At 39.5% G+C, this 13,156-nt stretch overlaps 1 protein-coding gene and 1 pseudogene across 4 annotated transcripts in view; one reads left to right on the top strand and one right to left on the bottom strand.

Annotated features, from left to right (window-relative positions):
- Positions 1–13,156, bottom strand: part of LOC102965540 (transient receptor potential cation channel subfamily C member 4 associated protein) — a 68,813-nt gene that overhangs the window by 37,142 nt on the left and 18,515 nt on the right. For all 4 annotated transcript variants that reach the window (XR_006215508.1, XM_042980537.1, XM_042980538.1 and 1 more), the window contains exons 4-6: positions 9,030–9,087; positions 6,594–6,649; positions 3,743–3,871 (exon numbers count right to left, since the gene is read on the bottom strand). Coding sequence is in view for 3 of the 4 variants with exons in the window: in XM_042980537.1 (XP_042836471.1) it covers positions 3,743–3,871; positions 6,594–6,649; positions 9,030–9,087 (243 nt within the window). In the remaining variant the exon portion in view is untranslated. The remainder of the gene's footprint in view (positions 1–3,742; positions 3,872–6,593; positions 6,650–9,029; positions 9,088–13,156) is intronic.
- On the top strand, positions 7,924–8,616 carry LOC122237223 (annotated as a pseudogene).

Here is a 13,156-nt window from a genome sequence, read left to right as displayed (position 1 = left end):
ACACACACACACACACTCATACTATACACATAGCTCTGCATTTTCCTCTTTAACAGTAATACATCTTGGAGATGTTATCCTGTATTAGTACATACCAAATCTTATATATACACATATGTGTGTGTGTGTGTGTGTGTGTGTGTGTGTGTGTGTGTGTGTTGTGTTTAGGTAGGCTATAATTTTTCACTATTAAACAATGCTGCCATGAACATTCTTATAGGTGTCTCCTTGTGTGCTTGCACAAGTAACCAATTATCTAGAGTAAGCAATAGCAGGCATTCTTGTCTTTTTGACTTTAACAGGAATATTTCCAAAGTTTCAACATTAAGTTTTCTGTTTGCTGTAAGTTAACGGATATCCTGTATCAAGTTAAGGAATTTTCCTTCTATTCCTAACTTCTATCATAAATGAATACTGAATTTTATGAAATGCTTTGTTATTTTAGTTTCTTTCTTTTTTTTTATTCTTCTCTACAATCCGCAAATGTTGCATGTTGTATGAGCTTCTCTTCTTCTGAAACATCCTTATATTCCTCAGAAAATACCTACTACTGCCCTTCATCTCACTGATTCACTTCCACTGAACTGGATATTTCTCAATCACTGCACATACCCTATGATCTTGTAATTATCTGTTTATTTTCCACATAAACTTATGCTGCCTTGAGGCTGTCCAGAGCCTCAACACATAAGAGTTGGTGGTGAGGGTCTCAGTAAATGTGTACTGAACAGGTGAATGATTCCTAGAAGCCCTCATGAGTTCCACTCTTACTTCTGGGAATGAAGGCCTGAAGTTCGCTGTGGAGGAGCTACCTGGGGGCAGCCCCTTCCACCTTTGCCTTCTCCTTCCCCAGTACACAACAAATGGGAGCCATTGTTATTATTGGTAACTGTAACTTTCAGCCCTGTTCCTCTAGCTCTGTGATGGGTCATAAACTAGGTCCTACCACCCTCCAAGCCCACTTCCTTGTGTTATATTTTAATTTTAAAATCTAATACATACAACATATGTTACGAAGCATAATCAAGTGAATAGCTGTGTGTGCCTTTCCTATCACATCTTCCTGCTTCTCTGCCAGAGGTAACCACAAACCTGAATATTATTTTTGCTTTGCTGTTAAGATAAAAAAAGCTTTGTGTATGAGTTGAGTTTGCTTATTTCAGAGCTTTATAAAAATGATACACTATATACAGTCTTCTGTAACTGACTTCTACCAGTACTTTCTATGAGTTAGCTATGTTGTTGCCTATATCAACAATTTATTCACTTCCACTACTTTATAATATTCCATTGTGTGGATAGAGAAAATTTATCCATTCTACTGCTGATGGATCACAGACTTGGTTTCAGTTTTTTGACCCTGAAACAATGCTATAAACATTCTTAGGTGTTTCTTGATGCACATGTACAGAAGTATTTCTAGCTTCCAAACCATTCCGATAATGTCCAAGAATAAGAAAAAGTTTCCATCACAACCCAATAAAACATACATAGGTGAATGTATAAATATGTGACAAAAACTTAAATAATAACCCTTACATGATACACTTTAATCTTTTCTATTTAGCTGACAGACCCAGTGGATTGATTTCACAATCTCTTGGCTTTGATGTAGTGTTTTCATTTCTAAGAATTACTGGTCTGTCTGGGATGGAGTTTATCCACAAGCATGCCTGGGAATAGGTTACAGGTGACCCAGGCACAAGAATGATGCCTCGGCCCTCAGGGTAGTGCTTCCCTAGGTGCTAGATCACGAGGTATGCACATGTTCAACTAGAAAAGAAGATAAATATATTCTGCAGGAACAAAAAGATATCAGCAGTATATAAGTATTTCCAATGATATACATTCTCACCAACATTTGTGCTCTCATGGTGGCCTTAATTTGCATTTCCCTCATTATTAATGAAGCATCTTCTTTTATTTATAGATTCTGTGAAATGCTTGCTTACATCACTGCCTCCCCCCGCCCCTTTTTTTAACTAGGTTGTCTTTTTCTTGCTGATTTGTAAGAATTCTTGATAAATTCTGAATACCAGTTTGTTAGTTACATGGGTTACATATATCTTTTCCTAGTCTGTGGCTTGGGTTCCCACTTTCTTTACGGTGCCTACCCCCCTTTCAAACTGCACCAAGGTAACGATGTCTAGCAGAACTCATCACTATTTTTAGCAACACACAAAAATATGAGTGTGACAGGGCATGACAGGCAAGCAGGAAAAGTTATGAAGGAGCAATCCTAGACTCCCATGCTGAGACTGCGAAGGAGTCTAGTGTTTCCACCCTTGAAGCCCCCTTTCACACACTGGCTGGAGCATACAATTATTGGAAAAATGACAAAGACTTTTTATCAAAGAACACAAAGGGTCTGGGACCTGCACACATCTCCAGTGTGTTCCTACAGACAATGGGCCACTTGTGCATCTTCTGCCTGCACGATGACAATCAAGGCCTGGGGAAAACGCAGCAGAAAGACAGAAACGAAAGCTAGGGTAACCGCAATGCACGCGGGTAGCCTTTTCTCTGCAAGAGCAACTCTAAGAGGCAATTCCTGCCACCTCAGTAGTAAGAGGAAGAAATCTTCCCACTGCAACCAACATGGAGGCATGGAATAAGGACTAGGGAAGTAAGCTCCATGTCTTCACAAGCATTACACAAATATCTAATACACTGACTATCTAACAGATATCTAACAGATGGTGTGTTTTTTGGGTTCTAAGTTTTTTATGATATTTTTTAATTTAGTGTTTCATTTTCATCACAGCTCCTCTTTTAAAAAAAATTTTTTAAGTAGGCTCTACATCCAACATGGGGCTTATACTCACGACCCAGAGATCAAGAGTGGTATGTTCCACCAACTGAGCCAGTCAGGTTCCCCTTTGTGTGTTTTTAAAAAAAAAAAAATTAAAAAAAAAATTTTTAATGTTTATTTGAGAGACAGAGAGAGAGAATGAACATGAGTGGGGGAGGGGCAGAGAGCGAGAGAGACAGAATCTGAAGCAGGCTCTAGGCTCTGAGCTTGTCAGCACGACAGCTCACTAACTGTGAGATCATGACCTGAGTTGAAATCGGACGCTTAACCAGCCAACCCAGGCACCCCTGTGTGTGGGATTTTTTTCTTTTTTTTTTTTAAGTATATTCAGGATCTTTTGAATGTCCATCTTATGACCAAGTGGCAGGCTTTCAGTGCTCACATTTGTGTCTCCTATGTTGGTATCAAATTTTAACTGTTTAAGACTAATGAGATTAAACAGAAGTGAACTTAATAAGTCTAAGCCAAACATCACCATCCAGGGAAACATATCCTGATGAATGAAGGTTTCACAGCATTCAAATATAGAAAAGTGGTAGGAAAATGGAGTTATCCCATAGCATACAGCAGTGTAAGTATGCTAAAAAGATCCTGCATCATAATAATTAGCAAAGGGCAATTTGATTTCAGCAAAGTAACATTAGCCATCACATTAAAGGCAATCTGAACTTTTGAGTTTTATCATTAGTTTGATTTCAATTTATATACTGGCTTAGGTTTTACTGTCACTTAAAACCCATTAGAAGAAGAAATATAACCTACTTTTGTACCTAAATATATTTAAGTAAAAAAAAAAAAAAAAAAAAGTTAACACGAGGAATATGGATGAATTTTTCTTTTAAAAGAGCTCTGTACATCAGTCTTGAGAATCCAATTATCGAAGACACCCTCCACCATCTGGTCATCCACCTGCTGGAGAACATAGCTCACCTTTTTAACACCCAAAATATCTTCAATGAGGGTTGCTGTTTGTAAGAATGTTTTCTTACTCGTCATCAACGTAAACAGGAAGATCACAAAGTCATTCTTTTCTGCCAAACGCTTTGTAACTCCTTCCGTCTATCACAAGGGAGAAGGAGAGAAAAGGCAGGATAGGTTATAATCTTAAAACCTGAAAAGCAAGGTACCCCCTTCTGGAAACTGGAAAAGCAACTTCAAGCTCCCTGAGGAATTCTTCGCAGAGGACTTAAATCCCTATAACCATATACAAAACGTGTGCAAATGCTTTTTGAGAGGATGGGTTTCTCTATGGTAGGTTCACGATATGTTCTGACCTAATACCTGCCTAGTAACTCAATGAGGAGCTACACACTAGCACCCAATAGCCCAAGTTTTATTTGGCCAGCAGTACATTTTAAGTAGTGAATGCCAATGTCTTCAGGCATGACGTCCTTACTCCAGATTAACCAAAATCTGCACCGTCCCCACCCCAAAACAGGCACCTCCAGACATTTCTTCATTTCTGCCTAATCCCTGGAATTAAGCCAGATCAGCATAGAGTTGGACCATATCATACTATGTTCTTCACATTTTTGTTTCCTCCTTTTTTTTTTTTTTAAACTGAACTGTGTTTTGCTGGAGTATCAATGATTAACATTAGGTGTCATTAACAAAAGCCTCATAAAACTAATGACCACATGGAAGTTGCCCAAGAGGGGGTCATCATACATACATCATCTTTTAAAATAAGGACAAGTTCTTACTGACCTCAGTTGCAAGAATAGTTGTACGTTAGCTGAACAATTAGTTTACTTTTATCTTCTAGGTCTGTCTGTGCCTCTCTGTCCACTAGCTACATGTGGCTACTGAGCACTTGAAACATGGTGCTCCAAGTGTAAAATACACACTGAGTTTTGAAAGCTTAGTAAGAAAAAAGAAAGTAAATATCTTATTAATAATTACTTACAATTGTTTACATGTTGGAATAATCTTAGTCTTTTTTTTTTTTTTTTTTTTTAGAGAGAGCACGCAAGCAGGGAAAAGGGGCAGAGGGAGATGGGAGCAGACAGGGAGAAAGAAGGAGAGAGAGAGAGAGAGAGAGAGAGAGAGAGAGAGAGAGAGAGAGAGGGAGGGAGGGAGGGAGGGGGAGGGAGGGGGAGGGAGGGAGGGAGAGGGAGGGGGAGTGAGGGAGAGAGAGGGAGAGGGAGGGAGAGAGAGGGAGAGGGAGGGAGGGAGGGGGAGAGGGAGGGAGGGAGGGGGAGAGGGAGAGGGAGGGAGAGGGAGAGGGAGAGGGAGAGGGAGAGGGAGAGGGAGAGGGAGAGGGAGAGGGAGAGAGAGGGAGAGGGAGAGGGAGAGAGAGGGAGAGGGAGAGGGAGAGGGAGAGGGAGAGGGAGGGAGAGGGAGGGAGAGGGAGGGAGGGAGGGAGGGAGAGAGAGAGAGAGAGAGAGAGAGAGAGAATCTCAAGCAACTCTACACTCATCATTGAGCCCGAAATGGGGCTCGATCCCTTGACCCCAGGATTATGACCTGAGCTGAAATCAAGAATCAGATGCTCAACTGACTGAGACACCCAGGTGGCCTGACATATTGGAATAATCTTGATATACTATGCTAAATAAAATATATTATTAAAATTAACTTCACGATTTCTTCCTACTTCTTTTCTTACTTTCTAAAAAAATGTGGCTATAAGGAAATTTAAAATAATCTAAGTGGTTCACGCTATATTTCTGTTGCATGGCACAGTTACAGATGCTGAACTGCGTAAGTGTTGAAACTTATTTCTCTATTTGTGTTGGTTGATAAGAAGCTTAAACCCAAATTTATGTCCCATCCACACCACCACTGATTTTATAGTCAGCCCAATTCCTGGATACATGTTACACCCTCACCGTGTTCCACCCTTTTCCTTACCTACTTCTAAATTTATGATTTATGATCTTGGTAGATTTTATACAAGATGCCTGAAACCTCTTTTGGAATGAGGCAAGAAATGAAATGTAATTAAATGCTCTGCTGTATTTTCATAGCACACAGATTTCACTTCTACAGGGGCATTGGTTTCATTTCTGCCATGTATTATGCTGCTTACAGTTTACCACAGTATCCTAAAAGATGGATACTGTGTTTTACAAAAACTACCACATGTATGTTACTTTACAAGGTGCTTTCACATCTATCATCCCACTTAGTCCTCATAACAAGCCTACAATGTTGGTAAGATTACTGACTGCACTCTCCTGATAAGAAACTAAAAGCTCAGGGAGGTAAATTAATAAGCACTGAGCCATGAGCCAGAACTCCAAATCATGTTCTAGCACTAAGTGCTAGGCTTTTTCCTTTCTACCAAAATGCTTCTTTTATCCACCTTTCTTTCTTGCTCAGGGTCGACCAAACAGAGTGTCCTGCTCAATATATTGGTGAGGCTTCTGGTTCCTGTTTTGTTTTCTAACAAGAAAAATGAAGAAACAGAAATAAAGGGATTAAAAGGAATCTTAAAAGGAATACATTCTCCCAGTGCATGTATCCACTTGGTAAGTGATTGTTCAGTCTCTGCTTGGACAGAGTCTGTCTCTGGAGAGATTGTTTAGTCTCTCCAGGGCTAAAGGAGATCACCACCTGCTGCAGTAGCCCTGGCTCTTAACACTTTCTATAAAATTCTGCCTCCCCGTAATTCCCACCTGTTGGTCCTGGTTCTCAGACCCATGTAAGTCAGTCCAATTGCCCCGTGTCTGAGGATAGCTCTCATGTCCACCCCCCCCCCCCCACTCGAACTTTCCCCTATCAAGCACTGCAGATGTGGTGGGGAGATAAATGGGGCCCCAAGGGCAGGCATACTTACACAGACACAGGTATTATACAGGATGCTCAAACAGTCCTTGGACATTTCATCACTTACTGAAAGTGAAAGGGGAATAACTGGTTATTTTCCTCATTGAAAAGATATTGTAACAGAATTAAACTTTTTGAACACAAGAACTGGTCCTCACAATCTCCTCCAAGATGATTACTTTCCTTTTAGCACACCTCTTTCCGGTCCTTGCTTACCAAAGATTTTCATGATACTCCTCAGAAACTACAAGCCAATTAGTATATGGATTTTTGGTTGGTAGTAGCCCTTTTTTTCCTATGCTCCATAGCCTTCATGTTTTCAATCTACTGTGGTGTCATCACTTAATAGCCATGTTCTCTCTGTAGTTTGCTTAGAGTATATCCAGGGTTTTGGATGGGGGGGGGGGGATTTTTGTTATTTAAATAGACTAAAAATAAGCAATTTAATATATGTGTGTAACCTTTTTATGCTTGTGTTGCATCGGTTCCTCAAGATACATTTCCAAAAGCAGAACTGCCAGAATCCCGAGTATGAGCTTCCTGACTGAGCGTTACAAGTCTCCATTGAAAGTGCTACTAGCAGCAAACAAAGGTTATCATTTTTACTAAAGACTATAAGTGTGTTTTTGTTTTTTTGTTATTTCTGTTGGGGAAATGGCTTTTATTGCCTGACCTACTAACTCCAACAAAGAACTAGCTACTTCTCTGTGAGTAGGAACAGGGGAATACCATAAAAAGGAAACAACTGTCATGACCCCAAAGCCTGGAGAGAATAAAACTAAGTATGAACCATCAACGAAGTATTTTCTTTGGCATTAAATTTTTTAAAACTGTTTCCATTCATTCCTATGCTGCCACAAACTCTAAAATGCTAGGTCTCCCTCTGAGATGTCAATGGGTGGTCCTGACAAGCTAGCTTGACCAGAAGAGTTATCTGATACAATCTTGAGACAGTGCAGATGTCTCATATACCTCATCACTACCTTTTAACCTGTTGGGGCTTTTTGGTTTATCTCATGACTTCAGAGCAGGTTGGAATACCAGATCAGTGTATCTCAATAATTCTAGACCTTTCATTTTCAAAAGGAACTGGAGTTCACTCATTCATCAAATATTTATTTGGCACCTACTCTACAGCAGATAAAGAATACACAGTGTTTAGTGGGGGGAAAAAAATCCTAGCCCTAATGGAACTTATAAATCTAGTACAAGAAAGAGAGAATGAGTACCCCAAAAAGTAATTACAAGATGCCACTTATTATCAGTGCATAGAGAACCCAAAGAACCAATTTAGATAGAGTACAAAGCTGAGACATCAAAGATGAATAGGAGTCTTCTTAACCACTGCTGCACGCACTAACAAGGCCTTATGTAGTCTGGTTTGTTCCAGTTAAGGAGGGAATTTTTTTTTTTGTATTTAAGAAAAGATACTTTTCCTTTCGCCTTGTCACATCAGAGAGAGCAAGATGGGTCAGCAGCAGCTCTACTGGAGCCATCTGAGGAAGTCTGAGCAGGGTTCTCGTTCTTGACGCATCTGCTCAAACCACCACGGTCTGATCAGGAAACACGGCCTCAGTATGTGCCGCCAGTGTTTCTGTCCGTAGGCGAAGGATATAGGGTTCATTAAGTTGGATTAAGTGAACTTCCTTGAGTGGGTCATCCAAGATACCTACCTTACCCACAGATATCTAGGATAGCTACCTTAGTGTTCATTGTACATAAAAGTAATTCAGTTAAAAACATGTGTATATGAGGTTTGTAAAAAAGCATTCATCAAATGTTAAAAGTGATCTCTGGCACATATGTATGTATTTATTTTTGTGATTGTTGGCTTTTAATGCCAAAGAAAAGTGCTCTTTTTTCTCCTTATTAAATACTGAATACCTAAAAATAATACTTGTAACATGCAGAAGTTATAAAAAGGAATAAAAGAATAATACCCATAAGACCCATCACCCAGCTTAAGAAATAAGCTACCAAAACCCTTTGACTTTTTAACCCTTACCATTTCTGGTAATGACTGAACTTTTTACCAAGAGCACGTATCACCTTTATAACAACAACAACAACAACAACAATATAAAACAAATGATCCTACCAGGTTATTCTTTATTCCCTCAATTAACTAGACAGGAGAAATAAGAGTTTTCAGAGAAAACCTAAAAGTTGGGCCCAGAGACTATCAGAATCTACTAAGATGCAATTCTTTCAGCCCAGTGGTTTTCACACTTTTTCGTTTAAAGCCCCAGATCTATATTTCTACTGAGTATAAAACTGATAAAGAGAGCTGCCTAGTTGGGGGAGGAGAGCACATGCTGCCACTGAATAAATAATAGAAGGCAGACCCTCACTCTTGAGTTAGGAGGTAAAAGAAGAGAAGCCCCTGAAAACCACGTCACATCAGCAGGCTGGGAAATGAGGGCCAGTGGCTTGCAAGTATACTTACTTTTCAGTTTCTGTCCCCGGATAGAGATTGTAGGCCTCATAAGAATTTCTACAAGGAGCTATAGATAAAAATTTAAAGAGTTAAAAAAAAAAAAAAAAAGAAAGCAAATTGGGTAAAATCTTCATAATTATTTCCAAGCATAACTTATAAAACAATCTTTGCCATGATAACTGATGGCCCAAACATCTGTTCCCAACACACCCAGAAAGCAGTGAGGCTCATAGGAATAAGCACTGTACCAAGAGTCAGGAAGCCTGGGTTCTAGTCACAGCTCAGCTCAGCCACCTAGTCCCCATGTCAACTTGGGCAAGTAATTCTCTCCATGGCCTCAGCTTTCTCATTTTATTTTTATTTTTAAATTATTTAACTATTTTATTTTTTTGAGAGATAGAGAGGCAGAGAGAGAGGGAGAGAGAGAATCCCAGGCAGGCTCTGCACCATCAGTGCCTAGCCCAGTGCAGGGCTCAAACTCACAGAACCAGGAGATCATACCTGAGCCGAAACTAAGAGTCAGAGGCTAAACCAACTGGGCCACCCAGGCATCCCTGAAGACTTGAACATTATAAACCAACAAGCTCTAACAGATATCTATATAACATTCTGCCTATCAACAGAATACACATACATTCTACTCAAGCATACATGGAATATTCTCCAGGATAAATCATATATTAGACCATAAAACAAGCCTCAATAAATTGAAAGGACTGAAATTACACAAAGCATATTATCTGATCACAACGGAATAAAATTAAAAATACCAGAAAGAAATCTGGGAAATTCACCAACGTGGAAAATTAAAAAACACATATAAATGAGTCAAAAAAATTAGAAAATACTTTGAGATAAATGAATACAGTAAAACTTATGATATAGCTAAAGCTGTGTTTAGATGGAAATTTATAGTTGTAAATGCCTATATTTAAAAAAAAGAATTATCTCAAACCAATAACCTTATCTTTCACATTAAGACACTGGAGAAAGAGGTACAAACCCAAAGTATGCAGAAGAAAGGAAATAATAAGAATTAGAGTAAAAATTAATTTAGTAGAGAATAGAAAGTAACAGAGAAAATCAATAATATCACCACCAACCTTAGAGAAAACAAAAACTGCCCTCCTGCTGAGGGATACTTTTAACTATTATATGTGGTACTACGCTAAGCATCTTTATATACAAACTTTATTTCATTTTGACTTACATCTTCATGAGAAAGTTACAGAAAGAAATGTAAACAAGGCAAAATGATTAATGATCTTTAAGGTTTTAGGCATGCTCCACAAATGGTTTTCTAAAGAGATGCCCCACTTCTCAAAATCATCCAAAGTTATAAGATGCTCAAGTGGAAGATGGATTATGTCAATGAATAAATTAAAAGTCCTTTAATGCCAAGCTATGGATTATGGCCTATAGACATTTCATTTGGTCCACATCTACTGAAAAGCTGGGAGATTTTACATAAGAATCTAGATTTCCCACACACCCCCAGGGCAACAATAGTCAATGGGGGTAAAAGAGTCATTTCCCCATAAAATGGGCACACACTCTCCACTTCTCCAGAGTCCCTGCAGGCATTTAATTTACACAGATCATGACTCGGGCTGCTTCAGTCCAGTAAGGTACCTACTTGACCCTGTACGCATCTGACTTTACAAACTCTAGGATACACTTTTCACTGCCACGTCAGGGGTTGGGTCAAGTTGACAAAGGAGTGGTCTAACCACCAGCGTGCCCAATTATTCCAATTCATACTGAAGAAAGGGTGACTTTGGGGCATAGCTAGTGACTGGCAGAGGAAGAAATAAAGAGCTCTGTCTGAAACAGGAGCAAGATGACAAGGGAGTTCAACAAGAACAAACGCACCCAACTAAAGGTAAGTCGAGAGCAAAAGGACCAGAGCAAAATCTCCTATTTATCAACAGACGAAATTCCTGGAGAAGCCAATCTTCCCCAAAGCAGACCAAAACCTCACAAAATCACAAAACTTTGATCCAAACAGACATCAGGCTAGAGACCCCAGATACCCACATTATTTTTTTTTCCTCCCATAAATACAGTGGTTTTTATTACAATACATTCCTTGATGAACAATTCAGAGGTAAAGGATCCCTCGAGCTGGTCATTAAGTAACTGTTGCAGGACCCCTACAGCTGCTGAGGAGAGGCAATGTTGAGCAACAATTAGGGAATAAAGACTATGACTGATGCTATGGATGCAAATGTGTAACAATCTTTACTTTTGTGGAAAATGGCATCTTTAAGGAAACATTTTTTAAATTGCAGTATAACAGGGACGCCTGGGTGGCTCAGTTGGTTGGGCGGCCGACTTCAGCTCAGGTCATGATCTTGCAGTCCGTGAGTTCAAGCCCTACATCAGGCTCTGTGCTGACAGCTCAGAGCCTACAGCCTGCTTCGGATTCTGTGTCCCCCTCTCTCTCTGCCCCTCCCCCACTCACACTCTGTCTCGCTCTCTCAAAAATAAATGTTAAAAAAAAATTTAAATTGCAGTATAACATGAGCCAGCAGAGTATACACCATAAATGTACAGCTCCCGTTTTTACAAGGTGAACATCCTTCCTGTATCTAAAAAGTAAACCCCTCTCCATTTAAAAGTACCATAAACAAAGTCAAAATTTAATTTTAAAACTTGGAAAAAAAACCCAACACATATAACAAAGGACCTTTATTTTTTTTAACGTATTTATTTATTTATTTATTTATTTATTTTTGAGAGGGGGGAGGGGGAGGGGGAGAGGGAGAGGGAGCATGCGAGCACACGTGTACGAGCAGGGGAGGGGCAGAGAATCCGAAGTGGACCCTGCGCTGACAGCAGAGGGGCTCCAAGGCTCACTAACAGCCAAAGTTGGATGCTTAACCGACTGAGCCATGCAGGTCTCCCAACAAAGGACCTTTAAAAACCGAGTACTTACAAAGTGTTACAGTCTAAACGTTTGTGTCCTCCCAAAATTTGTATGTTAAATCCTAATGCCAAATGGAATAGCATTAGGAGGTGGGGCCTATGGAAGCTGATTAGGTAAGGAGGGCACAGCTCTCAGGAATGAGATTATGTCCTTCTAAAAAAGTCTCCTGAGATATCCCTAGCCCCTCCCACTACATGAGGACAAGGAGAGGCTGGCAGTCTACAACCCGGAAGAGGGCCTTCACTAGGCAGCAAATTTGCCAAAGCCATGACCATGGACTTCTCAGCCCCAAGAACTACAAGAAATAGATTTCTTTTGTTTATAAGTTACCCAGTCTGTGACAGTTTGTTATAGCAGCCCAAACTAAAATGGAAAATCAATAAAGAAAGGCCTAATAACCAAATAGAAAAGGATGCAAAGACACTAAGAGACAACTGGCAGAAAAGGAATTACTTATAAATACATGAAAAGATCTTCAATCCCACTCATGGAAAAATGCAAATTTTAAAAACTATGAAGAGAATATATAAAATACTCTTAGAAGGCATAAGACGACAACCCAATTAAAAAATGAGAAAAGGAAATAGAGATTTTCCAAGGAAGACGTACAGATGACCTATAAGCACATAAAAAGACGTTCAACGTCATTAGCCATCTGGAAAATCCACACCAAAACCACAGTGAGATACCACTCTATACCCAGTAGCATGGCTATAATCAAAAGCACAGATAATAACAAATGCTGACAAGGATGTGGAAAAATTAGAACCCTCAACCCAATTAAAAAATGAGAAAAGGAGGTAGAGATTTTCCAAGGAAGATGTACAGATGACCTATAAGCACATAAAAAGATGTTCAACGTCATTAGCCATCCGGAAAATCCACACCAAAACCACAGCAAGATACCACTCTATACCCAGTAGTATGGCTATAATCAAAAGCACAGATAATAACAAATGCTGACAAGGATATGGAAAAATTAGAACCCTCATACACATTGGTGGGCATGTAAAATGGTGCAGCTGCTTTGGAAAATAGTCTAAAGGGTCCTCAAGAGATTAAACTTAAGAGTTACCATACACCTCAGCAAACCCACTTCCGGGTATATACCCTAAATTAATAAAAACATATGTCCACACAGAAAATGGACACAAATGTTAAGAGTAGCATTATTCCTAATAGCTAAAAGGTAGAACCCCAAAAAGCC

This window comes from Panthera tigris, chromosome A3 (genome assembly GCF_018350195.1).
Source record: "Panthera tigris isolate Pti1 chromosome A3, P.tigris_Pti1_mat1.1, whole genome shotgun sequence".
Classification (NCBI taxonomy): Eukaryota; Metazoa; Chordata; class Mammalia; order Carnivora; family Felidae; genus Panthera; species Panthera tigris.
The sequence above is the reverse complement of the archived record's forward strand: the minus strand, read 5'-3'. Positions and strand labels throughout refer to the sequence as shown.